This window comes from Triticum aestivum, chromosome 5A (genome assembly GCF_018294505.1).
Source record: "Triticum aestivum cultivar Chinese Spring chromosome 5A, IWGSC CS RefSeq v2.1, whole genome shotgun sequence".
NCBI lineage: Eukaryota > Viridiplantae > Streptophyta > Magnoliopsida > Poales > Poaceae > Triticum > Triticum aestivum.
The window spans coordinates 584,808,382-584,834,699 of NC_057806.1; the positions used below are offsets into that span (position 1 = coordinate 584,808,382).

Sequence of the window (26,318 nt, forward strand, 5' to 3'; positions counted from 1 at the left end):
GGTCAACCGAAGCGTGGAATAGGATGGCTGATTTATTTCATGAAAGATATGGCCACACTAATTTTACAAAGATACAGATTCAGGAAAAGCAGAAAGACTTGAAAGCTCAATACCGACTTATTAAGGATGCTCGCAAACAGAGCGGTGTCAGCTGGAACTATCATACACACATGATAGATGCTGACGCGCATCTTTGGCAAAACTTGATGACTGTAAGTTCTAGTGTAGTGCATTTTGTCTTTGCAAAACTTGATGACTTGCATTCCATTCTTTTGTAATCAATCTTGTTTTCGAGCAATCTAAGTTTGATAAATCATTTCTTTTATATATACAGACATGGCCAGAAATAGCTAGGTTCCAGAATAAGCCATTTCCCCTCTACGATAAGCTTGGTGATCTGTATGATGGTGAGTTACTGAGTTGAATGGATTTTCATTTCCTCTCTTTTTGTTGACCTTTATAATGAATTTTCATTGCTGTGTGGCCTTTAATGATAACTTGGGTGTTTGTGCAGGGCATATAGGAGAAGGTAACTTCAATTTCACATCAACTGAGGTTACACAAGTGAGTGATGGTGATCCCGAAGTTGAAAGAGAGAAGAATGCCTTCTCTTTGACCTGAATCAATATGATGATGATTTACACATGTATGATGATCCAAGAGATGCCGCCCCAAGTGATGGTCCAAGAGATGCTGCCCCAAGTGATGGTCCCAGAGATGCTGCCCCAAGTGATGGTCCAAGAGGTGCTGCCCCAAGTGATGGTTCAAGAGATGCTACACGAAGAGGTGGTGTTGCTGCTTCAAATAACAAGCATGTGAAGGAATCAAAGAAGGGTAAGAAGCGTGATGATCCTATGGTGGAAGTGAAGGAAATATGCCCTAGAGGCAATAATAATGTTATTATTTTATTTCCTTATATCATGATAAATGTTTATTATTCATGCTAGAAATGTATTATCCGAAAACATAATACTTGTGTGAATACATAGACAAACTAAACGTCACTAGTATGCCTCTACTTGACTAGCTCGTTAATCAAAGATGGTTATGTTTCCTAATCATAGACATGTGTTGTCATTTGATTAACGGGATCACATTATTAGGAGAATGATGTGATTGACATGACCCATTCCATTAGCTTAGCAACCGATCATTTAGTATGTTGCTATTGCTTTCTTCATGACTTATACATGTTCCTATGACTATGAGATTATGAAACTCCCGTTTGCCGGAGGAACACTTTGTGTGCTACCAAACTTCACAACGTAACTGGGTGATTATAAAGGAGCTCTACAGGTGTCTCCAAACGTTAATGTTGGGTTGGCGTATTTCGAGATTAGGATTTGTTACTCCGATTGTCGGAGAGGTATCTCCGGGCCCTCTCGGTAATGCACATCACATAAGCCTTGCAAGCATTGCAACTAATGAGTTAGTTGCAAGATGATATATTACAAAACGAGTAAAGAGACTTGCCGGTAACAAGATTGAACTAGGTATTAAGATACCGACGATCGAATCTCGGGCAAGTAACATACCGATGACAAAGGGAACAACGTATGTTGTTATGCGCTCTGACCGATAAAGATCTTCGTAGAATATGTGGGAGCCAATATGAGCATCCAGGTTCCGCTATTGGTTATTGACCGGAGACATGTCTCGGTCATGTCTACATTGTTCTCGAACCCGTAGGGTCCGCACGCTTAAGGTTTCGATGACAGTTATATTATGAGTTTATGAGTTTTGATGTACCGAAGTTAGTTCAGAGTCCCGGATGTGATCAAGGACATGACGAGGAGTCTCGAAATGGTCGAGACATAAAGATTGATATCTTGGACGGCTATATTCGGACACCGGAAGTGTTCCGGATGATTTCGGAGAAAACCGGAGTGCCGGAGGGTTACCGGAACCCCCCCCCCCCCCGGGAGAAGTAATGGGCCTTATGGGCCCTAGTGGAGAGAGAGAGAGGGGGGCGGCCAGGGTGGGCCGCGCGCCCCTCCCCCTCTGGTCCAAATTGGACTAGGGGAGGGGGGCGGCGCCCCCCCTTTCCTTCTCCCTCTCCCCCTTCCTTTCCCCCTCCTAGTAGGAGTAGGAAAGAGGGGAGTCCTACTCCTACTAGGAGGAGGAGGACTCCTCCTTGCCGTGCCCTAGGGCCGGCCGGCCTCCTCCCTTGCTCCTTTATATACGGGGGCAGGGGGCACCCCTAGACACACAAGTTGATCCACATGATCATTTTCTTAGCCGTGTGCGGTGCCCCCTTCCACCATACTCCTCGATAATATTGTAGAGGTGCTTAGGCGAAGCCCTGCAACGGTAGAACATCAAGATCGTCACCACGCCATCGTGCTGACGGAACTCTTCCCCGACACTTTGCTGGATCGGAGTCCGGGGATCGTCATCGAGCTGAACGTGTGCTAAAACTCGGAGGTGCCGTAGTTTCGGTGCTTGATCGGTCGGGCCGTGAAGACGTACGACTACATCAACCGCGCTGTCATAAAGCTTCCGATGTCGGTCTACGAGGGTACGTAGATCACACTCTCCCCTCTCGTTAATATGCATCACCATGATCTTGTGTGTGCATAGGAATTTTTTTGAAATTACTACGTTCCCCAACACGACGATCGAATCTCGGGCAAGTAACATACCGGTGAACAAAGGGAATTGTATACGGGATTGCTTGAATCCTCGACATCGTGGTTCATCCGATGAGATCATCGTGGAACATGTGGGATCCAACATGGGTATCCAGATCCCGCTGTTGGTTATTGGCCGGAGAGTTGTCTTGGTCATGTCTGCATGATTCCCGAACCTGTAGGGTCTACACACTTAAGGTCCGATGACGCTAGGGTTATAGGGAAAGTTTGTACGTGGTTACCGAATGTTGTTCGGAGTCCCGGATGAGATCCCAGACATCACGAGGAGTTCCGGAATGGTCCGGAGGTAAAGAATAATATATAGGAAGTGAGGTTTTGACCACGGGAAGTGTTTCGGGCGTCACCGGTAATGTACCGGGACCACAAGAGGGTTCGGGGGGTCCACCGGGAGGGGCCACCAGCCCCGGAGGCTTGCATGGGCCAAGAGTGGGAAGGGACCAGCCCCCAAGTGGGCTGGTGCGCCTCCCACCAGGGCCCAAGGCGCGGCTAGGGGGAGAATGGGGAAACCCTAGGAGCAGATGGGCCTAAGGCCCACCCTAGGGCGCCCCCCCCCCCTCTCCCCCTCTTGGCCGCCCCCTCCATCCCATCTAGGGCTGCCGCCCCCCTAGGGGTGGGAACCCTAGAGGGGGCACACCCTCCTCCCCTCCTCCTATAAATAGTGGGGGTTTTGGGGTTGCCCAACACATGAGTCTCTCTCCCTCTTGGCGCAACCCTACCCCTCTCCCTCCTTGTCTCTTGCAGTGCTTGGCAAAGCCCTGCTGGCGTGCCACACTCCTCCACCATCACCACGCCGTCGTGCTGCTGCTGGACGGAGTCTTCCCCAACCTCTCCCTCTCTCCTTGCTGGATCAAGGCGCGGGAGTCGTCACCAGGCTGTATGTGTGTTGAACGCGGAGGCGCCGTTGTTCGGCGCTTAGATCGGAATCGACCGCGATCTGAATCGCTGCATGTACAACTCCACCAATCGCGTTCTTGTAACACTCTCGCTTAGCGATCTTCAAGGGTATGAAGCTGCACTCCCTCTCTCTCATTGCTAGTATCTCCTAGATTGATCTTGGTGACTCATAGGAAAATTTTGAATTATTGCTACGTTCCCCAACAGTGGTATCAGAGCTAGGTCTATGTGTAGATTCTATGCACGAGTAGAACACAAAGCAGTTGTGGGCGATGATTTGTTCAATTTGCTTACCGTTACTAGTCTTATCTTGATCCGGCGGCATTGTGGGATGAAGCGGCCCGGACCAACCTTACACGTACGCTTACGTGAGACTGGTTCCACTGACTGACATACACTTGATGTATAAGGTGGATGGCGGGTGTCTGTCTCTCCCACTTTAGTCGGATCGGATTCGATGAAAAGGGTCCTTATGGAGGGTAAATAGCAATTAGCATATCACCATTGTGGTTTTGCGTAGGTAAGAAACGTTCTTGCTAGAAACCCATAGCAGCCACGTAAAACATGCAACAACAATTAGAGGACGTCTAACTTGTTTTTGCAGGGTTTGCTATGTGATGTGATATGGCCAAAAGGGTGTGATGAATGATATATGTGATGTATGAGATTGATCATGTTCTTGTAATAGGAATCACGACTTGCATGTCGATGAGTATGACAACCGGCAGGAGCCATAGGAGTTGTCTTAATTTATTTGTGACCTGCGTGTCAATGAAAACGCCATGTAATTACTTTACTTTATTGCTAACCGTTAGCCATAGTAGTAGAAGTAATAGTTGGCGAGGCAACTTCATGAAGACGCGATGATGGAGATCATGATGATGGAGATCATGGTGTCATGCCGGTGACGATGGTGTTCATGCCACGCCTCGAAGATGGAGATCAAAGGCGCAAGATGATATTGGCCATATCATGTCACTTTATGATTTGCATGTGATGTTTGTCATGTTTTTACATCTTATTTTCTTAGAACAACGGTAGCATAAATAAGACGATCCCTCATTAAAATTTCAAGAAAGTGTTCCCCCTGACTGTGCACCGTTGCGAAGGTTCGTTGTTTCGAAGCACCACGTGATGATCGGGTGTGATAAATTCTAACGTTCGCATACAATGGGTGTAAGCCATATTTACACATGCGAAACACTTAGGTTGACTTGACGAGCCTAGCATGTATAGACATGGCCTCGGAACACAAGAGACCGAAAGGTCGAACATGAGTCGTATAGTGGATACGATCAACATAAAGATGTTCACCGATGATGACTAGTCCGTCTCACGTGATGATCGGACACGGCCTAGTTGACTCGGATCATGTATCACTTAGATGACTAGAGGGATGTCTATCTAAGTGGGAGTTCATTGAATAATTTGATTAGATGAACTTAATTATCATGAACATAGTCAAAAGGTCTTTGCAAATTATGTCGTAGCTCACGCTTTGGTTCTACTGTTTTAGATATGTTCCTAGAGAAAATTTAGTTGAGAGTTGACAGTAGCAATTATGCGGACTGGGTCCGTGAACTGAGGATTGTCCTCATTGCTGCACAGAAGGGCTATGTCCTTAATGCACCGCTCAGTGTGTTGAACCTCGAGCGTCGTTTGTAGATGTTGGGAGACATCTGACATACACGTTTTGATGAATACGTGATAGTTCAGTGCGTAATACTAACAGTTTAGAATTGTGGCACCAAAGACGTTTTTGAAACGTCGTAGAACATATGAGATGTTCCAAAGACTGAAATTGGAATTTCAGACTAGTGCCCATGTCAAGAGGTATGAGACCTCTGACAAGTTTCTTAATCCTGCAAACTAAGGGAGAAAAGCTCAATCGTTGAGCATGTGCTCAGAGTCTGAGTACTACAATCGCTTGAATCGAGTGGGAGTTAATCTTCCAGATGAGATAGTGATGGTTCTCCATAGTCACTGCCACCAAGCTATTGGAGCTTCGTGATGAACTATAACATATCAGGGATACACATGATGATCCTTGAGCAACTCGCGATGTTTGACACCGCGAAAGTAGAAATCAAGAAGGAGCATCAATTGTTGATGGTTAAACCACTAGTTTCAAGAAGGGAAAGGGAAAGAAGGGATACTTCATGAAACGGCAAATCAGTTGTTGCTCTAGTAAAGAAACCCAAGGTTGAACCCAAACCCGAGACTAAGTGCTTCTATAATGAGGGGAACGGTCACTGAATCAGAACTACCCTAGATACTCGGTAGATGAGAAGGCTGGCAAGGTCGACAGAAGTATAATGTGTACTTTACTAGTACTCCTAGTAGCACCAGGGTATTAAAATACCGGTTCAGATGCTAAGTGTTAGTAACTCTAAATAAAAGGCTACAGAATAAACGGAGACTAGCTGAAGGTGAGATGACGATATGTGTTGGAAGTGTTTCCAAGGTTGATGTGATCAAGCATCGCATGCTCCCTCTACCATAGATATTGGTGTTAAACCTAAATAATTGTTATTTGATGTTTGCAGAGACATGATTGGATTATGTTTATCGCAATACGGTTATTCATTTAAGGAGAATAATGGTTACTCTGTTTATTTGAATAATACCATCAATGGTATTGCACCTAAAATGATTGGTTTATTGAATCTCAATCGTAGTAATACACATGTTCATACCAAAAGTATAGGATAGTAATGATAGTACCACACACTTGTGGCACTGCCATTTGAGTCATGTTGGTATAAAACGCATGAAGAAGCTCCATGTTGATGGATCTTTGGACTCACTCGTTTTTGAAAAGATTGAGACATGCGAACCATGTCTATTGGTAGATATGCATGAAGAAACTCCATACAGATGGATCGTTTGGACTCACTTGATTTTGAATCACTTGAGACATGCAAATCATACCACATGGGCAAGATGACTGAAAGGCCTCGTTTTCAGTAAGATGGAACAAGAAAGCAACTTGTTGGAAGTAATACATTTTGATGTGTGCAGTCCAATGAGTGCTGAGGCACGCAGTGGATATCGTTATGTTCTTACTTCACAAATGATTTGAGTAGATGTTGAGTATATTTACTTGATGAAACACAAGTCTGAATTATTGAAAGGTTCAAGTAATTTCAGAGTGAAGTTGAAGATCGTCGTGACAAGATGATAAAATGTCTATGATATGATCATAGAGATGAATATCTGAGTTACGAGTTTGGCACACAATTAAGACATTGTGGAAATTGTTTCACAACTAATACCGCCTGGATCACCATAGTGTGATGGTGTGTCCGAACATCATAACTGCACCCTATTGTATATGGTGCATACCATGATGTCTCTTATCGAATTACCACTATCGTTTATGGGTTAGGCATTAGATACAACCGCATTCACTTTAAATAGGGCACCACACAATTCCGTTGAGACGACACTGTATGAACTATGGTTTAGAGAAACCTAAGTTGTCGTTTCTTATTGGGGCTGCAACGCTTATGTGAAAAAGTTTCAGGCTGATAAGCTCGAACCCAAAGCGGATAAATGCATCTTCATAGAATACCCAAAAATAGTTGGGCATACCTCCTATTTCAGATCCGGAGGCAAAAGTGATTGTTTCTAGAAACGGGTCCTTTCTCGAGGAAAAGTTTCTCTCGAAAGAATTAAGTGGGAGGATGGTGGAGACTTGATGAGGTTATTGAACCGTCACTTCAACTAGTGTGTAGCAGGGCACAGGAAGTTGTTCCTGTGGCACCTACACCAATTGAAGTGGAAGCTTGTGATAGTGATCATGAAACTTCGGATCAAGTCACTACCAAACCTCATAGGTCGACAAGGATGTGTACTACTTCAGAGTGGTACGTAATCCCGTCTTGGAAGTCATGTTGCTAGACAACAATGAACCTCCGAGCTATGGAGAAGCGATGGTGGGCCCAGATTTCGATGAATGGCTCGAGGCCATAAAATCCGAGAGAGGATCCATGTATAAAACAAAGTATAGACTTTGAAAGAACTACTTGATGATCGTAAGGTTGTTGGGTGCAGATGGATTTTAAAAGGAAGACGGGCAATGATGGTAAGTGTCACCATTAAGAAAGCTCGACTTGTCGTTAAGATGTTTCCCGACAAGTTCAAGGAGTTGATTACGATGAGACTTTCTCACTCGTAGCGATGCTCAGAGTCTGCTGGAATTATGTTAGCAGTTACTGCATTATTTATGAAATCTTGCAGATACGATGTCAAAACATTGTTTCCTCAACGTTTTTCTTGAGGAAAGGTTGTATGTGATACAACCAGAAGCTTTTGTCAATCCTGAAAGATGCTAACAAGTATGCAAAGCTCCAGCAATCCTTCTAAGGACTGGAGTAAGCATCTCAGAATTGGAATGTACGCTTTGATGAGATGATCAAAGATTTTGGGTTTATACAAAGTTTATGAGAAACTTGTATTTCCAAAGAAGTGAGTGGGAGCACTATAGAATTTTTGATGAGTATATGTTGTTAACATATTGTTGATCAGAAATGATGTAGAATTTCTGGAAAGCATGCAGGGTTATTTGAAAAGTGTTTTTCAATGAAAACCTGGATTAAGCTACTTGAACATTGAGCATCAAGATCTATAAGGATAGATCAAAAATGCTTAATAGTACTTTCAAATGAATACATACCGTGACAAGATTTTGAAGGAGTTCAAAATAGATCAGCAAAGAAGGAGTTCTTGGCTGTGTTACAAGGTGTGAGTATTGAGTAAGACTCAAGACCTGACCACGGCAGAAGACAGAGAAAGGACGAAGGTCGTCCCCTATGCTTTAGACGTAGGCTCTATAGTATGTTATGATGTGTACCGCACCTGAAGTGTGCCTTGCCATGAGTCAGTCAAGGGGTACAAGAGTGATCCAGGAATGGATCACATGACAACGGTCGAACTTATCCTTAGTAACTAGTGGACTAAGGAATTTTCTTGATTATGGAGGTGGTAAAAGAGTTCATCGTAAAGGGTTACGTCGATGCAAACTTTGACACTAATCTGGATGACTCTGAGTAGTAAACCGGATTCGTATAGTAGAGCAATTATTTGGAATAGCTCAAAGTAGCGCGTGGTAGCTGCATCTACAAGATGGCATAGAGATTTGCAAAGCACACATGGATCTAAAAGGTTCAGACCCATTGACTAATAAACCTCTCTCACAAGCAAGATATGAACAAACCCAATGGGTGTTGGATTCATTACAATCACATAGTGATGTGAACTAGATTATTGACTCTAGTGCAAGTGGGAGACTGTTGGAGATATGCCCTAGAGGCAATAATAAAATGGTTATTATTGTATTTCCTTGTTCATGATAATTGTCTATTGTTCATGCTATAACTGTATTAACCGGAAACCGTAATACATGTGTGAATACATAGACCATAACATGTCCCTAGTAAGCCTCTAGTTGACTAGCTCGTTGATCAATAGATGGTCATGGTTTCCTGACCATGGACATTGGATGTCATTGATAACGGGATCACATCATTAGGAGAATGATGTGATGGACAAGACCCAATCTTAAGCGTAGCACAAGATCGTGTAGTTAGTTTGCTAAAGCTTTTCTAATGTCAAGTATCATTTCCTTAGACCATGAGATTGTGCAACTCCCGGATACCGTAGGAATGCTTTGGGTGCACCAAACGTCACAACGTAACTGGGTGGCTATAAAGATGCACTACAGGTATCTCCGAAAGTGTCTGTTGGGTTGGCACGAATCGAGACTGGGATTTGTCACTCCGTATGACGGAGAGGTATCTCTGGGCCCACTCGGTAATGCATCATCATAATGAGCTCAATGTGACTAATGAGTTAGCCACGGGATCATGCATTACGGAACGAGTAAAGAGACTTGCCGGTAATGAGATTGAACGAGGTATTGGGATACCGACGATCGAATCTCGGGCAAGTAACATTACCGGTGAACAAAGGGAATTGTATACGGGATTGCTTGAATCCTCGACATCGTGGTTCATCCGATGAGATCATCGTGGAACATGTGGGATCCAACATGGGTATCCAGATTTCCCTGTTGGTTATTGGCCGGAGAGTTGTCTCGGTCATGTTTGCATGATTCCCGAACCCGTAGGGTCTACACACTTAAGGTCCGATGACGCTAGGGTTATAGGGAAAGTTTGTACGTGGTTACTGAATGTTGTTCGGAGTCCCGGATGAGATCCCATACGTCACGAGGAGTTCCGGAATGGTCCGGAGGTAAAGAATAATATATAGGAAGTGAGGTTTTGACCACCGGAAGTGTTTCGGGCATCACTGGTAATGTACCGGGACCATAGGAGGGTTCGGGGGGTCCACTGGGAGGGGCCACCATCCCTGGAGGCTTGCATGGGCCAAGAGTGGGAAGGGACCAGCCCCTGAGTGGGCTGGTGCGCCTCTCACCAGGGCCCAAGGCGCAGCTAGGAGGAGAAGGGGGAAACCCTAGGCGCAGATGGGCCTAAGGCCCACCCTAGGGCGCGCCCCTCCCCCTCTTGGCCGCCCCCCTCCATCCCATCTAGGGCTGCCGCCCCCCTAGGGGTGGGAACCCTAGAGGGCGCGCACCCTCCTCCCCTCCTCCTATAAATAGTGGGGGTTTGGGGGCTGCTAAAAACATGAGTCTCTCTTCCTCTTGGCGCAGCCCTACCCCTCTCCCTCCTCGTCTCTTGCAGTGCTTGGCGAAGCCCTGCTGGCATGCCACGCTTCTCCATCATCACCACGCCGTCGTGCTGCTGCTGGACGGAGTCTTCCCCAACCTCTCCATCTCTCCTTGCTGGATCAAGGCGCGGGAGACGTCACCGGGTTGTACATGTGTTGAACGCGGAGGCGCCGTTGTTCGGCGCTTAGATCGGAATCGACCGTGATCTGAATCGCTGCGTGTACGACTCCACCAACCTCGTTCTTGTAATGCTTCCGCTTAGCGATCTTCAAGGGTATGAAGATGCACTCCCTCTCTCTCGTTGCTAGTATCTCCTAGATTGATCTTGGTGACTCGTAGGAAAATTTTGAATCATTGCTACGTTCCCCAACACTTCCAACAATCGTTGCGGAACATCAAGTGATGCTTTTCTCTATGTTGCATAAATAGATCAACATGCTTATGTATTCTCAGCATGTACGCATGTCTTGCCTGGGACGTGTGAATGCCGAGAACCTATGAGACACTTTTGGTTCTAAGGCATGCTGATGTGAGAGAATATGCTGCTGTTATGTGTATGTGATGATATATTGATTCCAAGTCAATAGAATTATGTTGTTCATGTGAAGAACTGTTGCAAGATTAGATTTTTAACTGTTTTACACTATTTTAATTCAATATGGCAATCCCTTCCTATCAAACGTTGTTTTGTACATAGGAGGATTTGAAGGATGTATGGCTAGAGGGGGATTTGAGATTTCAAGGGGATTGGGTGAAAGAGGGGGATTTTTTCACCAAATCCTCTGGAATCCTCTCCTCCCAAAACCTCCACAATCCCTTGTTGTCAAACAAGGCCTAACGTAAATCTTAAGGTCGAGCGGTTCGACCAAGATTTCAGCTTGTCAATGAAGTTTCTCTCTCTTGCGCCATAAATTTTTCTAATCCTCATTTCGTTTTGTCGAAATTGTGTTGAAATGTGTGTATGACTACAATTAAACTTGGATCATGCGGAGGGTTAGGTGTGTGAGTCAAAAAAGTGTAACCCAGGGGGAAAACTCGTTGGGGCATGCAGGTGCGAAAGCACATACGTGTCCAGCCTGTCGGCTGCTCAATTGCCTCACGGTCCGCAAAGTTATTAGATCCCACGTGAGGACACAACAAGTTTAACTTATAGTTTTTGAAACCTGCATTTTTTTTCGTTCGTTCATACTGAGTTTCAGCGGTCGAAACTTGACGAAATTTTAAAAACTCGTCAAAACATCGCAAAAGAAGATCTTATTTGAAATCCCTAGTCACAAAAAACACGCATGAGCAAACGAAACTTAATTTAGAATTTATTCAAACGATATGAAAAACTGAATACCAAAATGTCAAAGCTAAATCGAGCACATCCCTCGGAAGGGTATCCTAAGTTCGGTATCTTGAGACCATGATAATAAGGACACAAAGTTTATTCAGATTCAGGCTCTCAAGAGGAGATAAAAGCCTACATCCTGATTGTGCTTTATTGCGTTGGAGTGTATCGAGAGGACAAAGTACTAAGAGATTGTAATGTAAGAGCATCTACAGCCGGACTTGGCAAATTCGGCCCCTCAAACGCCCACGAACGCGCGTGGGCACTGACCGGGCACCCCTCAAATGTTGCGTCGCACATCCACATACCGCAAATTCTGATCCTCAAATCCATGTAGTCCATGCACGTCGATCATACTGTACAAACTGTCTGAATGCCAAAGTTTGAAAGAAATCAAAGCAAATCATTGTTCAACAAACCAGAGATGGCAAAATGAAATCAATGTTCGAGCATAACGGATGGCCTTGGATCACTGGCCGGGCGCCTGCTCCGAGCGGAAGGCGTCCTTCTCCAGGCGGAATGTGTCCTGCTCGTTTTGCTCTGCCTGCATCCGGGCAGCCTCCTCCGCGTGCAGCCGGTCTATGCTAAAATCTGATCGGACAAGAGCAAAGAAAACACATCGACTCTTGTTCAGTCATTCCGTCGAACATGTCGAGGGCAGCCCGGGCACTACCGATGCCCGTGCTCATTCGCGCCCGAACGAGCTGCGGCGAGTCACACACGTCGACCGCCAGCATCTGCGTGGTCGCAAATCTCTCCGGAATGGCCCAGCCGGCGGTCGGATCATCCTCTGTCCCAATCGGGTCGGACGGTGTAATTCGTGCGGGCGCTCGGAGGGAAGGGGTGCGGGGATCCGGCACAGAGAAGGAGACAACTGCTCCACCACGTCTGAACCTCCATGTGACGTCGCCGCTGCTTCCCTCTCTCGCTGCCGGCATTGCCGCAACTTGCGGGCGATGTTCTCCGCCTTGCAAGTCGTAGCCGATGAATTGACGTTGCCGACGGACGAGGCGGACTGCGTCTCCGTCGCGACGGTGTGGGTCGGGCTGGACGACATCTCTGGCGGTGGATAGGGACAGGAGGTGAGGGTTGAGAGCAAGGGTGGAGGATGGTGAGGGTCCGGGCGTGGGAAAGGTTGAAGGGCGGCGGGAGGAGGAGGAAGGGTATGGTGGATTTGGTGCAATTTGGATAGGGGTCGGGCTGTCGGGTCCAACATGAAGGGCGTGCCCCCGGGTGCACCCGGACGCCACTATATCTTCCCCATATTTGGGCTGGATATGGTGGTTGCCGGTCAGCCTGGGCATTTGAGGCTCGTTTAAGGAGCCCGTCTGGGTCAAAACATTATGATCGGACAGTGACCGGGCGGCCCGCCCGGGCATATGAGGCGGGTTTGAGAGGTCCGGTTGTAGATACTCTAAATTGTATCTACGAGCCTCACCCATGTGTCCACCGTCCGTCGTCCACACCCGAATGAGTTGTGGCAAAGAAGACTCGCATAAGAGCAGCGGCCCCATGTTGATGTCAATGATTTAAGTCACTTGCCCGGCGACAATTGTCGTGGACTGCCTACCAAGCTGCTTGGCAACATAGTAGTACGCTGCCTTGTAATGCCCCGTCCATGGCGGCATCTGGACGGTGTGCGACACCAGCTGAGCTCCATGACCCTGGCCGCGACCTCCACCGTGTCTACGACCAGCACGTCCACCGCCACGGACGCCATCAGCACGCCCTCCACCGGTCTTCCGCTTCGCGAGCATTGCCTCCTTCGCGGCCTTCGCTTTGACGCAGCAATTTTACCGCGTCGCCGAGTTGATCTTCCGAGTGAGGGTGATGCTCAGATCCTCCTGCACCTCCACCACATCCATCTCCGCCAGGTCCTGGTCCGGTTCCATGCGGCGGCGGCGGTAGCGAAGAAGAAAGTCGGAGAAAAGAACGGAAGTTGGATGGAGAGCGGGATGGAAGAAGAGAGTGGGGAATTTTGTCACAGAAACAACTCGGGATGCTACAAAAGGGCGGACACCGCCTTCCTTTTGGGTGGATCATAGGTGTAAGACAGTGGCGAAGCCAGGGTAGTCAATTGACTCCCTAACTTTTTGATAAAACTAGCATATAGGTGTAGGAATAGTGAAACAAATTTGTATAAATTCATATATTTGACTACATGATTTTAAATTGACTACACAAGACAACATTTCTGGCACCGTCACTAGTGTAAGAGTCCGATTTGTCTCAGTGTCCGGACTCTGACAAAGCCATCCATGTTTGGTTATAAAGTGCCGAAAAAAATACGTTCTGTGGACCTCCACTATGTCTACGACCAACACGCCCACCGCCACGGACGCCATCAGCACGCCCTCCACCATGTCTTGTGTCCCAATAAAGCAAGCACGCGATCGAGTCGTTCGGATCTGTCCCAATATTTAGAAGTTTGCCGATTAACTTTTCCAATCCAATGATATAAGGCGAAGTATCAAGTGAAAACTGAAATTCGGTGCAAATTTGGAAACTTCCATCGTGGGACCTTGGATCAATAGCGAGCGGCAGAGATCAAAGGTGGGAGCACTAACCAGCCACTTAACTCCATTTTTCACAGAACCCCCTCTTTCAGTAATTAGGTAACTCCCTGTCTTATTCTACCCGTTCCTATCCTTCCAAGTTCTAACTCAAATCTTGCCGCCGCCTCATCTGACCAATGCGACGACGGCGACCAGGCGAGCCCCCGCGCGATGGCGGGTGCTGCACCACGCAATGGTGATTCGGCGGCCTCAGCGCTACCTCAGGCAACGACCACCCGGCGCCCTCGGGGCTGCTCCGACGCGACGACGAGTCTGACGGCCTTGGCGCTGCCCGTCCTGCCCGTCCCACCCCAGTGCGATGGCAGCCCGCCGACCTTGGCGCTGCTTGCCCTTCGAAGCTGTTGGTCTGTATTTGCTGTCGTCCAAATTCTAGTGCAGCCAATTGGGTTGGGCTAGCTTTTGGTTAGCTGTTCATATTCAGTTCCTTAGCTGAATGAATGTTGCAGCGTGCAGCCTAAAGAAAAATTTAAGTTCCCCAAAAATCCACTATAAAGAAATCACAGAGTATTGGAGCAACAATAACAAGAGACCATCTATGAAGAAAGGCAGCAGATGGAAACCCCAAAATGAAGATTACCTGAAGATCAAGTGCTCTGTTTCAAGAAGCAAAATTTAAACTGACCTTTTATTTCAGTTCTGCTTTCTATTGTGTGATGACCCAAGTCTTGTAATTAAATTTTCATTGGCCGAGTGTAATCTCACCCTCGCCCCCAACTCTTAACCTTTGGAAATGTACTCTATCTTATAATGAAATGGTTCAGGCCGACGTAAGTCCGCCGTAGCTCCGTCAAAAAAAAAAGTCCAACTCTGTAATCTGTATCTTCGTTTTTGTTTGCTTTGATCGTTGCAATTCTGTGTGGTGGCTTTCCCCTCATCTCCTATTCTAATATATTCACATACAACTCTTCGAATTTCTGATGTAATCAACGGATCTATGATTAGTACTCCTACATTACTAAGACCTCACGAGCCACAGTGTTACTTCCACTACCCGTGAACTGGAACATGTAGTTAGGAAAACGGCCACACATCACATTGGTCTCCCTGAGCTCTCATGGCACCATTTGCAGAGAGAAGCTTCAAGTATTTTTAGTTTGTCGATGACCAGCAAACAATCACATTCAAAAACTACAAGGAAGTTGCACAACTCCAGTACCTATTTTTTAATTGCACAGCTCCAGCACTAACTTTTTCTTTTTGCTGGTGTGCTCCAGCACCAACCGAACAGCAATTTTCCGTGCACAAGCTTCAACATATCCAGGTAAAGTACTTCAGAGAACAGAGTTTGTGCTGGACAATTCTTCAGAGAACTGCAAAATCAGTGTACAATTCTTCAGAGAACGACGTAGCGTGGGGGCAACCCGCGGCTGCCGAGTTGCCCTTCGAGGTTGCCACATCCGGACGCCGCTGTGCTTCCACCGTTACGGCGTCGCATGGAGCTCAGAGGTGCTGTTAGCGATGCGTGGCTGTGTCGCTCTACTTCACCTCCGGGGCTGCGCCGGCGAGCTCTTCGCCTCCTACGCAGTCCCAATCCCTTGCCGCAAGGTCCACGTCGTCGGTGAGGGAGGCTCCCTGGGCCGACGCCACGGGCACCCTCGCCAGCGCGTCCCTTGACTCGGCTTCTCGGGACTGCGCTCCCGCCGAGGGGAGCTTCGGCACGGTGCACGGCTGCGTCGCCGCAGTTGGGAGCCCCGTCAGCTATGCCCGCCTACCTCCGTGTCCGTGGCATTCACCGCGGCAACAGCGCCATGGTACGGGGCGAGTTAGGTTGGATACGGCCAAGTAATCTGCTAATCATTGAGATAAGAGGGGGTTTCTGCTAATTGACGTTTAAGTGGCCAGTTAGAATTCCCACCTTTGGTCTATGCCGTTCTTTGTAGATCTGATGGCTCACACGGCAAGTTTCCAGATTTTCACTGAAAATCAGTTTTCACTCGATACTTCGCCATGATATAATGCCAAGAGACTACTTCAAAAAACTTAACTGCAACAGAAACAAACTGGACTTTTTCTTACGGAAGAAATAAACTGAGGTGGTGCTAGCTATAGCATTATTGCACACGCCTCCGCATCCTGCACCCTCTTGATGCATCTCCTCTCCCGTGTTCGCAACCCAGAAAAAATAAAAGGGGCAACAGGGCCCACCTGTCAGCGCCACGACATCGAACATAAGGAAACTCGGGTCGACCGTTACTCGCGGAAGCCGTTGGCGTCGGGCACTTCCCCTCCATCCACTTCAAATTTCGAACCCTTCGCTCTCCCTCTCCGCCCCCAATCCGCCGCCGCCGCCTCCCCTCATAACCCCAACCCACCCCCCAAACCAACCCCAGCCCCACCCCCAACCCCGATCCATGGACGAGACCTGGAGGGCGGCGACCCCGATGGCGAGGAGATCCGCCTCCCCCAGCGCCACCCCCACCACCGTCACGCCCGGCTCCACCGCCTCCTCCTGCTCCTCCAACTCCGACCCCGCCGCGCGGACGCCCCCGCCCGCCTACCTCGTCCCCTGGGCGCGCGGGGCCGAGGGCGGCGGCAGGGGCTACTACCCCGGCTGCCGCAAGGACGCCAACTGCGCCTGCGAGATCTGCCTCGCCAGCATCAACGCCACGCGGGACCTCCTCCCGCCCGAGGCCGCCTCCGCGCGCCGCTGCTTCGCCGCCGCCGCCAGGGACCGCAGGCCCGGGACGCGCTCGCTCTTCCTCGCTACGCCCGGGTCCGCGGTCACCGAGCCGTGGACGCCGCCGCTGCGCTCCACCGCCAAGTCGAGGCGGGATGCGGCGGCGGCCGCCAAGGCCCGGAGGTCCTCGTCGCCCGACTGGGCGCTCTACGCGCTGACGGTTCTTGGGTTCTTGCTCCTGCTGTGGGTGGACACGGGCCTCGTCCCGGAGGTCGCCGCCAGGGGGTTCGGCCCCAAGCTGTCTTCGGACGCCGTCGCGCGGATGGGCCAGGAGGCGCGCCTTGCGCCTGCAGCTCTGGGCCACAAACTGCGCTCCTTGGAGCGAGGGGTCGGGCAGCTCGTCGGCGCCGACGGGATCTCCAACTGCAGCTCCAAGGATTCCGTCTGGCGACTCCAGCAGGTTCGCCGTTCTTGCGTGTCAGTCAACTAATTTGCTCTTGGCTGCAGAGACGGTTCTTCACTGACGAATTCTTTTCTTTCAGAATGATCAGCATTTGTTCCATTGGCGCTGCTCGCTATACAAGTCGGCGGCAGAGGAGGTCAGCGTCTGGGGGAGCCCTCTCCGGACCTCCGGCCTGCTCCCGTCTACGCTCTCCACACGGCACATCACCATCCTCTCCGGCAAGGTCACGGAGGTAATCGACATTCAGAATGTCCACTATCAATGCCAAGATTACTTCATCACCCGAACCACCAGCATCAGATAACTGAAATCCATGTCCGTCCGGTATCTGTTTGCAGTGGTCTGACGGGAGCGTATTGCCGACGGTGAGGGCGAGCAACGGGAGCTCCTGGAGCTACCGGGGCCGGAGGGCAGCGGCGGTGCTGCTGGAACCAGAGACGTGGGTGCTGGAGTACCAGAGGAGCGTGCTGTTCGAGGGCACACGGCTGCTGCCGGCCACGGTGGAGCTGCTGGCGTCCAGGTGCTCGACTATGGCGAAACGGGCGCGGCAGAAGTTGGCCAAGAAGCGGTTCTACGGCGGCGGGATCCAGGCGAAGCCGACTTGATCTGCAGCCAGGGTGATTTTAGCTTTAGGTTGGTTCATCTCATTTCCTGTGAGATTTGTAGGGATATCCCGTCTTCTTATGGTTGTAGTGATGTCTGCTGTCTGCTATTTCATCGGATTGCTCCCTGATCTGTGGCTGATCACAGTACCTCTAGTATGAATGCATAATGTTTGGAACATACAATCTGGTAAAATTTCAGGGGAATTTTACTGGCATCGCTCAGACACGCTTTGGTCATGTTTGGAATATAGGAATTAAAAAAACACTGGAACAGAAAACCACAAGATATACAGTGGTATGTGACCAAGAACTACAGTTTTCTTCCAAAATCCCATTGGAATTTCAGAGGTTTTTGCTGCGCCTCAACGCATTTCGGGGAGAACCAACTAGCTCCCGGCTCGAGTGGCATTTCACCCCTAACCACAACTCATCCGCTGATTCTTCAACATCAGTCATAGATGCCCTAACAAAACTTTGTAAGAAGATATCGCGAGCAATAGTTGAGGATCGAATCTTGAATAGGTGCCCTAATAAGATTTTTTTTTCCGTCTTATATTTTGATGAGGATGGAGTATTTCTCGAATCTTGAATCTGAAGGCCTCAATCTAAGGCCGGGCAATAGCCATTATCTAAAAAGAATACATCTTGAGAAATAGTTGAGGATCAAACTCTATCTCAAAATAATAATAAAATATGTTTTACTACCAACCACAAGCTTTATGTTAGGCACAATGCTCATACAGCAACTTATGAGCAAGAATTGCTCTATCAATCACCATCTACATTAGATATATCTTCTGAAACTTTTTTCATCTGAAACAACGCCTGAAACAACTCCAATACCTTACTATAAATTACCGAATTGGGAGGGGAGAAGCTATTTTCATCTGAAACAACGCCTCGAGGCCTTTGCGGATCGAAAATCAGGAAACCTGGTTTGGATAGAAAACATGGTTTACGCAAAGGATGACAGTGTAAAATGGGAACATAAAAAGACTAGTATGAGCATCGTTCCTATGATCCAAATGCCTCTAGGGAAGAAATTTCCTCATGTTTATAATCCTAAAGAAAATTGATGTTAATTCCTTTGTTCCAATGGGGCCTAAACATCTGCGTCCATTTGCTAGCAACTTTTGGCTGCCTAAACTTTACAAAATCTTGCTAAATCTCCGGTGCCCTAGCAATTGAACACACCTGATGACTGCAATCAGGAACAGGCTTATTCTGGCAGCAAATATTGGATGCAGTAGATTGGTTGTGGAGTCGGATTGTATGTGTGCTGTGGGGGTTATGTTGACTGGTGATCATTTTGGAGTGTAAGCAGCTTGCAATGGAATTTGCTAATGTTTCCTTTACTCACTGCTTCAGAGAAGCGAATGAGGCTGCCGATAGCTTAGCGAAAAACTCTTTTAGCACTAGACCTTCCACTTTATGGGATGATTCAATCACTGATTTCATTTCTCATGTTCTTGTAAACAATATGATTAACATTTGAGGAATAAACACTGTCAAAAACAAATTGTGTGGTTTGTTTGAGCAAATCCGTTCCTACATGCCATAGGAGTGAGGCCTTCTAAACGTTACCCCAAACATATACTAATACTATTAGGAGATGCATCAAAATCTCGTATCACAGCAGCTACATGAATGAATCCTACATAACTACAATTCCAAGATAAACATCACGGGAACTCGCAACTGAAACAACAAAATGCAGCAGTGTTTTTCTGGTTATAGCCTCCCTTTCCCAGGTTGCTGCTGTTGCAACTGCATGATGCAGAAAAAATAGCCTCCCCTTTTCCAGGTCGCCAAATTTTCCCAATCTCGCAGTTGCGACAGCAGCAACCTGTAACATGGTGGTGCTATCTTGTCGGAAAATCACAGAATAAACACAAATTACCAGCAGAATCATCACTGGACAGAATGTACGATTAAAGTCTGGAACTGGCAATTCAGATGTTGGGGGACTCTTCCTAGAACAGCAGCCTGACAGTGCGCCCTGGAGAGAGCAGCACCTTGTCGGAGACAGGTATACAACAGTACAACAGCACAAGAGACAACATACCCAATGTACAGTTCAGGGTAAACTATGGTATCTAAGTTCAAGCTAGTCAAACTTCGAGCTACTCCGCAGGTGGCGGCAACCCAAAGTGCTCCTTGATGTTCGCCGGTGCTTTCCGGAATCCCTTGGAGATTTTGAGCATGGTCTGGAACTTCTCCTCCTCGCGCTTCACATGCTCCACTCGGTTAGTAATGTTGGAGAGAAGCACGCTGTAGCTTGAGATATCGGATACGGGGTTAGGATCTGCAAGCTGGGACCTGTCTGACTCAAGCTGCCGATACAGACTGAGGATATAATCTTTCTGAGAATAAAGCTTCTGCTCTGCCAGCCTGTATTCTGCTTCCTGAGATCTCTTCAGTTCTAGAAGGGAATTATCTATCTCATCCTCAAATTTGAGAGACATCTCAGTGTGATCACCAGTAATGAAAATTGGAACACTTTCGGCAGCCTTATGCAGCTCATTATCAACCATTGGATCAGTCAGATATGGGTACTGTGGCTCAGCCCCTAGCACTGTGACACCAGCAATAGGTGGGGAACTTTCTTCTGCATGAGCCATAAGAAAAGAACCCAGTTATGGACAAGCAATATGTGAAGCAACAACTGCAGAACACCAGAGATACAAACTGTTCTTTGAGTTCTACAACGTTCTGACACATGTCATAATTGAGGTTGTTGAAGATTACAATAAACATAGAGGTTAAATCATTTCTACATCAAAGAAGAAAGAACAGGTATGACAGAAAATACTAAAATCGGCAAGTTACAACTTACATAAGCTACCAAAGCATTACTTGTCCATAGTAAAATATGGTGCGTGTAGGCAAAACCTCAGATGGGTTTGAATATCATGATCCTACAATTTCTGCATAATCTACAGAGTTTTGGTTTATTGGAATTACATTGAACACCAGATGTCCTAACCATTACAACTAGGTTGGGACCTTTTATGATTATCTGAAATCCCACAAAAACATTTCGCCCTCAAAGTTCTCTTAATTGCACTAAACAATAAAGTTTACCTGCATTCAGTATTGGCATGCCATCACCATCCTCCATATTCCATACTTCAGCAAGATCAACCCCATTATTCACCTGCATTAAACAATACACTATCAAACCATAGTCTTGGACTACTGAAAACAAAGTTGTACACCCATGCGCAGTATTAGCACCAATCAGAGGAGTGCTAGTACTAACCAAACCATGGTACCTAACTATCCTACTGAGATCTAATAAAATACATCACTCACCTTTTCCATCACTGATGCCATATAGTCCTCCAAACTTTTCGCTTGCAATTGTCTTGAACCACGCAAGATGCACAAGCCCATATTAAGGATTGGCTCAATCTCACTCTTCGATCCAAGAGAGCGACATGTTTCCAGCAGTTTCTCCACATGCATCATCAGGTTAGTTTTGTTGTCACACCGCCTGCAGTAATATTGCACATCCAACCCAATGCTTCCTCCAACAGTTCCAGCCATGAAAATCCTCAGAGCACAGTCAAGGTGGGCAAGATGCCCACAGATGTAGTTCTCTGCCACAACTGCCTCACACTTGATGTAACTATAACCTTCAAAGGAATTGTTAACAGCCTTGCCACAGAGAATGCAACAGCATGTACGACAGAAATCAGGATGTACGCAGCAGATGTCACAATTCCCTGCTGGTGATGATTCAATAAACCCTTCTTTCCCAAGATTGCACGCCTTATTCCGAGCCTTGCATGGTCCATCAGGATCCGCCAGGCCATCTTCAGGTTCAACGCGTTCCACTTGAAGAGCTCCTGCACATATTAAGGTGTTACAGAACTGCACAAAATGAACAATCTACATTGACATAACAGCAAATATGCAAATGCAATGATGCTTCTTTTTTTTTTTAGCATCAAGACAGACGAATCAGCCTATCAAATGAAGAAACTGTTTTCCCCCTTATGTCATGCCACTACGTTACTAGACAAATCCTCGCGCATTCTCCAGGTTACATATGAAGAAAACTAAAAAAGAAAAGTAAAGCAGAAGATTAATCCAGATGCTATGTTTAAATGACAGTCCTGGATGAGGAGAAATGATTTGCTTCCTTTTATCTGAGTTAGGATTGGGGGAAAAGCACCGCTTGAATGAAGAGAACAAAGCTCACCGTCACTTGGGTTGAGAGTGATAGGTAAGACAAGGGCGCGAGCAGAGCTCTGCGCAAGGGGAGGGAGGGACGGAAAGCGCCACCGCTTCAATTGGTGGTGCCGCACAAAGTTGAAGGAGAAGGGAGCCATCAGTACAAGTGGTAGGCTGGAAGGAGATGTAAGAATTAGAGTGGTGGCTAGGGTTTAGGATTTGAGGAAGAGATAGGTTATACAGACAAATGGCTCCACCGCTCAGGGTGGACATGTTGGCAAGCAAGGGTGGGCCTAAGGAGAGGGCTATGAGGACTCTAGCCCAGGTCCAGGTCAAGTGCACACTGAGGAAAGATTGCTGAAATATACACAGCTCAGCAACCACTTAAGCCCAGCTCAGCCACCTCGTAATTTTCTGGGCCCAACAAGACATGTAAAAACAATATGGGATAAAAATTAATCCTGATACATGCACATACATAATAAAATCAAACATGTGCATCTATTGAAAATTAACTGAACTTAAAGAAATTCCCTGGTTAGCCATAGACCTAAAAAAAGGACCGTTGTCAAATTTATATGGGTACAGCTAATAGGCTGCACAATAGAGATAATTGTACAAGAAGATTCAATTCATAATAGCGACTGCAGATGTGGAATGCGTAACAACACGTCTGTGTGACCCTCATACTCATTATCTTCATTCTTTCCCATGTAATTCCATAGGTAATGTTGCCGAATCATGTTGTTATCCTTTATATACAGTCAAATGTCGTGTCAATGGATTATCTTGTTAGTAAGAGGTCCACTAAGTGGTTAATAACAAAGTTAATGGTGAAGATTCAATGAAGCATAGAAGTATGGGCTGGACATGCATAGGATGGAGCTGCTGCAACAAGCTAGTTGTAACAGAGCCGTATACAGTTGCAGGAAAACAACGGACTTCACTTATGAAACAAACCACCGAAAACATAAAGATATAAAATAAAAGCTAATACTGACATACAAGAACCGAGGTGAATAGTGTGTACATTCAAGGAAGTTATTTAGTAGATACAAGTAAAGAGAATAAAGAACCTCGCACCCCAGGTATGTATAGTAACTAGTGCTACCAAGTTAAATTTCTTCCAAAAGTAAGTCACACAGGTGGCCAAACATTAAAAAAAAGGAACAGCATGGAAGAAATTGCTCTGGAGTGGTAAAAATCATATGTATTGATTTACAGAAGCACCCATTACTCATTAGATGCTACACGCTACAGTGGTTTTAAAGTCTAACCTCTTTGAATCCCGCCTTCTGCAGCAGGGATCTTCCATATGAACATAGAGAAAAATGTGCTAGGATCAACATCTGGAAAATTGCTCTTGATAAACTCTCCAACTTTTAGTCTACTTGTGAATGTCGTCTTTTTACCAGTAGCATCACGAAAACGCGAGGGTGGAGCAAGATATCTGTACAAAGTTAAATCCACAACGTAAGTCAATATGCTAAAGCTAAATTGAGAAATTAACCCTCTATAAATTTATGCATTTTTTGCTTGGGCAAGACTATTAAAATTCGGCCTATTGAGGCCTTGATAAAAGCATTTACCTGTCCACCCAGTGCCCACCTGCAGCAATTCTGCTCCCCACTTTCCATTGCCACTGATCTCCAGGAGACGGCCAATTTTCAGGAGCATAGGGCAAACCCTTGCCATATGCATTACCATGAACAGGTATGGCAACAAGGCCATTCTCGCTTTTGCACAATTCTGATAAATCGAGTTCCCCAATTATGTTATTTTCTGCTACCACAGCACCAGACAGCTGAAAGAAACAAGAATCTAATCAATGCACAGCTCAAATTCTACTTAACTCAGGAGATATTAAGATATACATTTCCCAAGAAATCACGTTAAGAAAATGCTTGAAATTCATACATTGGAGAAAAGGAAGTTCCATTTCATTTACCACTAGGACATATTTACGGTGGTTCGGATTTCTTAATACAATAGCTTTTTCCCCATATAAAGTTGAGACATACTATAACACTCACTCCATTAAGATTAATACAAATACAATGGAAGCAAGTAAGTTGTTATTCATGGCCTTAAGGTTATGTAAGTGTATCACTCTGCCGAACAATACTGGTGAAATTTCATTTCTAGGAGCAAAGGGCGAACTCATTCACAAATAGAAAGTGCCATGGGAGAATCCTAATTACCAAGTATATTCAAATATAGAAACACAAACAGGCCGATTCAGATAGCTACCTTGCCCGGGTAAATAGGTTGACAAATTAACAACTTGTTGTACAAGCAGGCAACTGTACCAGAATGGCACAAGAACATGTAGATTATGAGAGAAGTCACACCATAAAGCTAAAAGGCGTAACTTATTGTGCTTCAATTTATCCATGTTCTGATATTCCCATAAGCATCCAGTGAGCAAACGACCCTGATTCAACTCCTGCTCGGTCCTAGCCAACTTTGGCACATTTGCTGTTTGGCAAATCATGGCTTGCCATATTAACTACGGCAACCGAATCACAAGTCACACAATAGTGGCATCTGAATTTAAGACATGCAGGTCATAACGCTAAGGAAACATGGTAGACCACAAATCTACCGATGAAGCAAACATTTGTGGTTTGCCTAAGAAAGTGATAACCTAAAGTTAGGCACTGAGACCAACACCATGGTAAGCTTGCTTTGATCAGCAACCATAACAAAATAACATGCACTATTTGGTTGAAAACTATTAAGCTTCAAGGATCGATACCTCATTTTTATCCATTACTTGATTTGAACCTTGGACGATTGCTAACTCAAAGCCATTTGATGACGTCTGCTGACGTTGAGGTCTATCCTTTGGTGGTTCTATTCGCGCCTTTTTTTTCGAAGGACCTTTCGAGTTCTCAGAAGCCGGAGGTGCCCTATCCTTACCAAATAACTCCAATAACCTATCGTAATGGTCAATAGTCTTCGTCATCCATTTCTTGGCTTCTGGTTTTCTCTACAAGATCACAGCAAAAAAAAATTACATCAGGTCAGCAAAACGCAACACATATATACATTTGATTGGTGGCACGCAGACCTCAATGAATTCCCTCCAGACTTGAGGGTCGGCGTGGAACCTCCGGGTCGCTGGGTTCCATTTAATCCCGCTCTGCTTATCGAAAAGGTTCTCGCACTCATGGAACATGTCCTTGACATGCTTGAGACGGTTCTTGATGTTGGACCTGTCGATCACCACCCCGAACCTCTCGCCGACCCCGGTGATGACGCTTTCATAGGCGCCAGTCAAGAACCTGCCCTCGGCACTCCTGTTCCCAATGTCCTGCTGGTGCATGAGCGCATCGATGAGATACTCGTTCATCTCCTCAGTCCAAATCACCATATCCCTGCCGTGCGGCCTGGAGGCAGACCCTCCATTGCTGCCGCCGGAGCCGAACTGGTTGGTGGAGATACTGGTCATCTCCCCAGGTCCCGACCCCAGCGGAACCCCTCCGACGACCCCTGGCACCAGGGGCGGATCTAGACGGCGTGCCGGGCGCGCAGCGGCTGAAACAGAAGTCGTGAGGTTCAGTGGGACTTATTAACCGGTCGCTGGATAAAATCAAACCCCACACCAAGAAACGAATGAACAAGGACCGCGTACGGGGTATAGACGGCAGGAACGCGACGCGCCGACGAGGAAGAACGGGAGAGAACGGGAACGGCGAGGGCGGGCGGGGCTGAGGCGGTCGGCGGGCGGGCGGGCGGAATTGGGGCGGGCGGCGGGCGACTCTAAGGCGGCGGATGTAGGGCACGGCGGTGGGCGGCTATGGGGGAGAGATCTGCCGGACCTAACGATGGAGAGGGGATGAGATTTGCAACTCGCGTGATCTTACCAGCGAATGGGGGGAGAGGAGAGGAGCGGGCGGGCGGGCAGCCTGAAGAACAAGGGGAACGGGACGGCGAGGGGGGTGGGGGGTGGGGGGGTACAGACACTGGTAACTGCAATCGAACCAAGAGACACGTTGAGAGTGCGCTAGGGCATGTATGTAGACGCCCTTGTAGAATACTCTAGAGCCTAGGGTCTAACCGTATATGATGTATGTGGGTGACAACCCATGGATTGTCCCTAGTTAGTCAATTTTTAGCAAGCAACCATATGTATATGCAAATATTAATTGCATGGATGGTATTATCGATATAGGGGCGAGGCCACCGAAAAATCTTTGAGATGACTTGATATCTCTCTTCTCTCTTCCCTTATCTTCCACACTCAACAACCATCGTGTTTGGCATTGGTTACCAACAACCCACATAGGACGACTATTTCACATGT

General features: G+C 47.0%; 2 protein-coding genes and 1 pseudogene across 3 annotated transcripts; 2 read left to right on the forward strand and 1 right to left on the reverse strand.

Moving 5' to 3' along the window:
• Positions 1-23: 23 nt before the first annotated feature.
• Positions 24-11,449, forward strand: LOC123101591 (uncharacterized; annotated as a pseudogene).
• A 4,989-nt stretch (positions 11,450-16,438) lies between these two features.
• On the forward strand, positions 16,439-18,008 carry LOC123107818 (uncharacterized). The gene is made up of 3 exons (XM_044529726.1): positions 16,439-17,222; positions 17,305-17,457; positions 17,564-18,008. The coding sequence occupies exons 1-3, from the start codon at positions 16,497-16,499 to the stop codon at positions 17,828-17,830; spliced, it is 1,146 nt and encodes a 381-aa protein (XP_044385661.1). The 5' UTR covers positions 16,439-16,496; the 3' UTR covers positions 17,831-18,008.
• A 1,700-nt stretch (positions 18,009-19,708) lies between these two features.
• Positions 19,709-25,983, reverse strand: LOC123105007 (uncharacterized). 2 transcript variants are annotated; one of them, XM_044526966.1, is made up of 8 exons: positions 25,879-25,983; positions 25,083-25,549; positions 24,768-25,001; positions 23,599-23,813; positions 23,287-23,459; positions 21,146-21,681; positions 20,915-20,987; positions 19,709-20,438 (listed from the first exon to the last, which is right to left on the reverse strand). In XM_044526966.1, exons 2-8 carry the CDS (start codon positions 25,461-25,463, stop codon positions 19,954-19,956), a joined length of 2,097 nt encoding a protein of 698 aa, XP_044382901.1. In that variant the 5' UTR covers positions 25,464-25,549; positions 25,879-25,983; the 3' UTR covers positions 19,709-19,953. The 2 variants fall into 2 exon arrangements, with proteins under 2 accessions (XP_044382901.1, XP_044382900.1); XM_044526965.1 differs by having other exon boundaries at positions 25,647-25,924.
• Between the last annotated feature and the right edge of the window lie 335 nt (positions 25,984-26,318).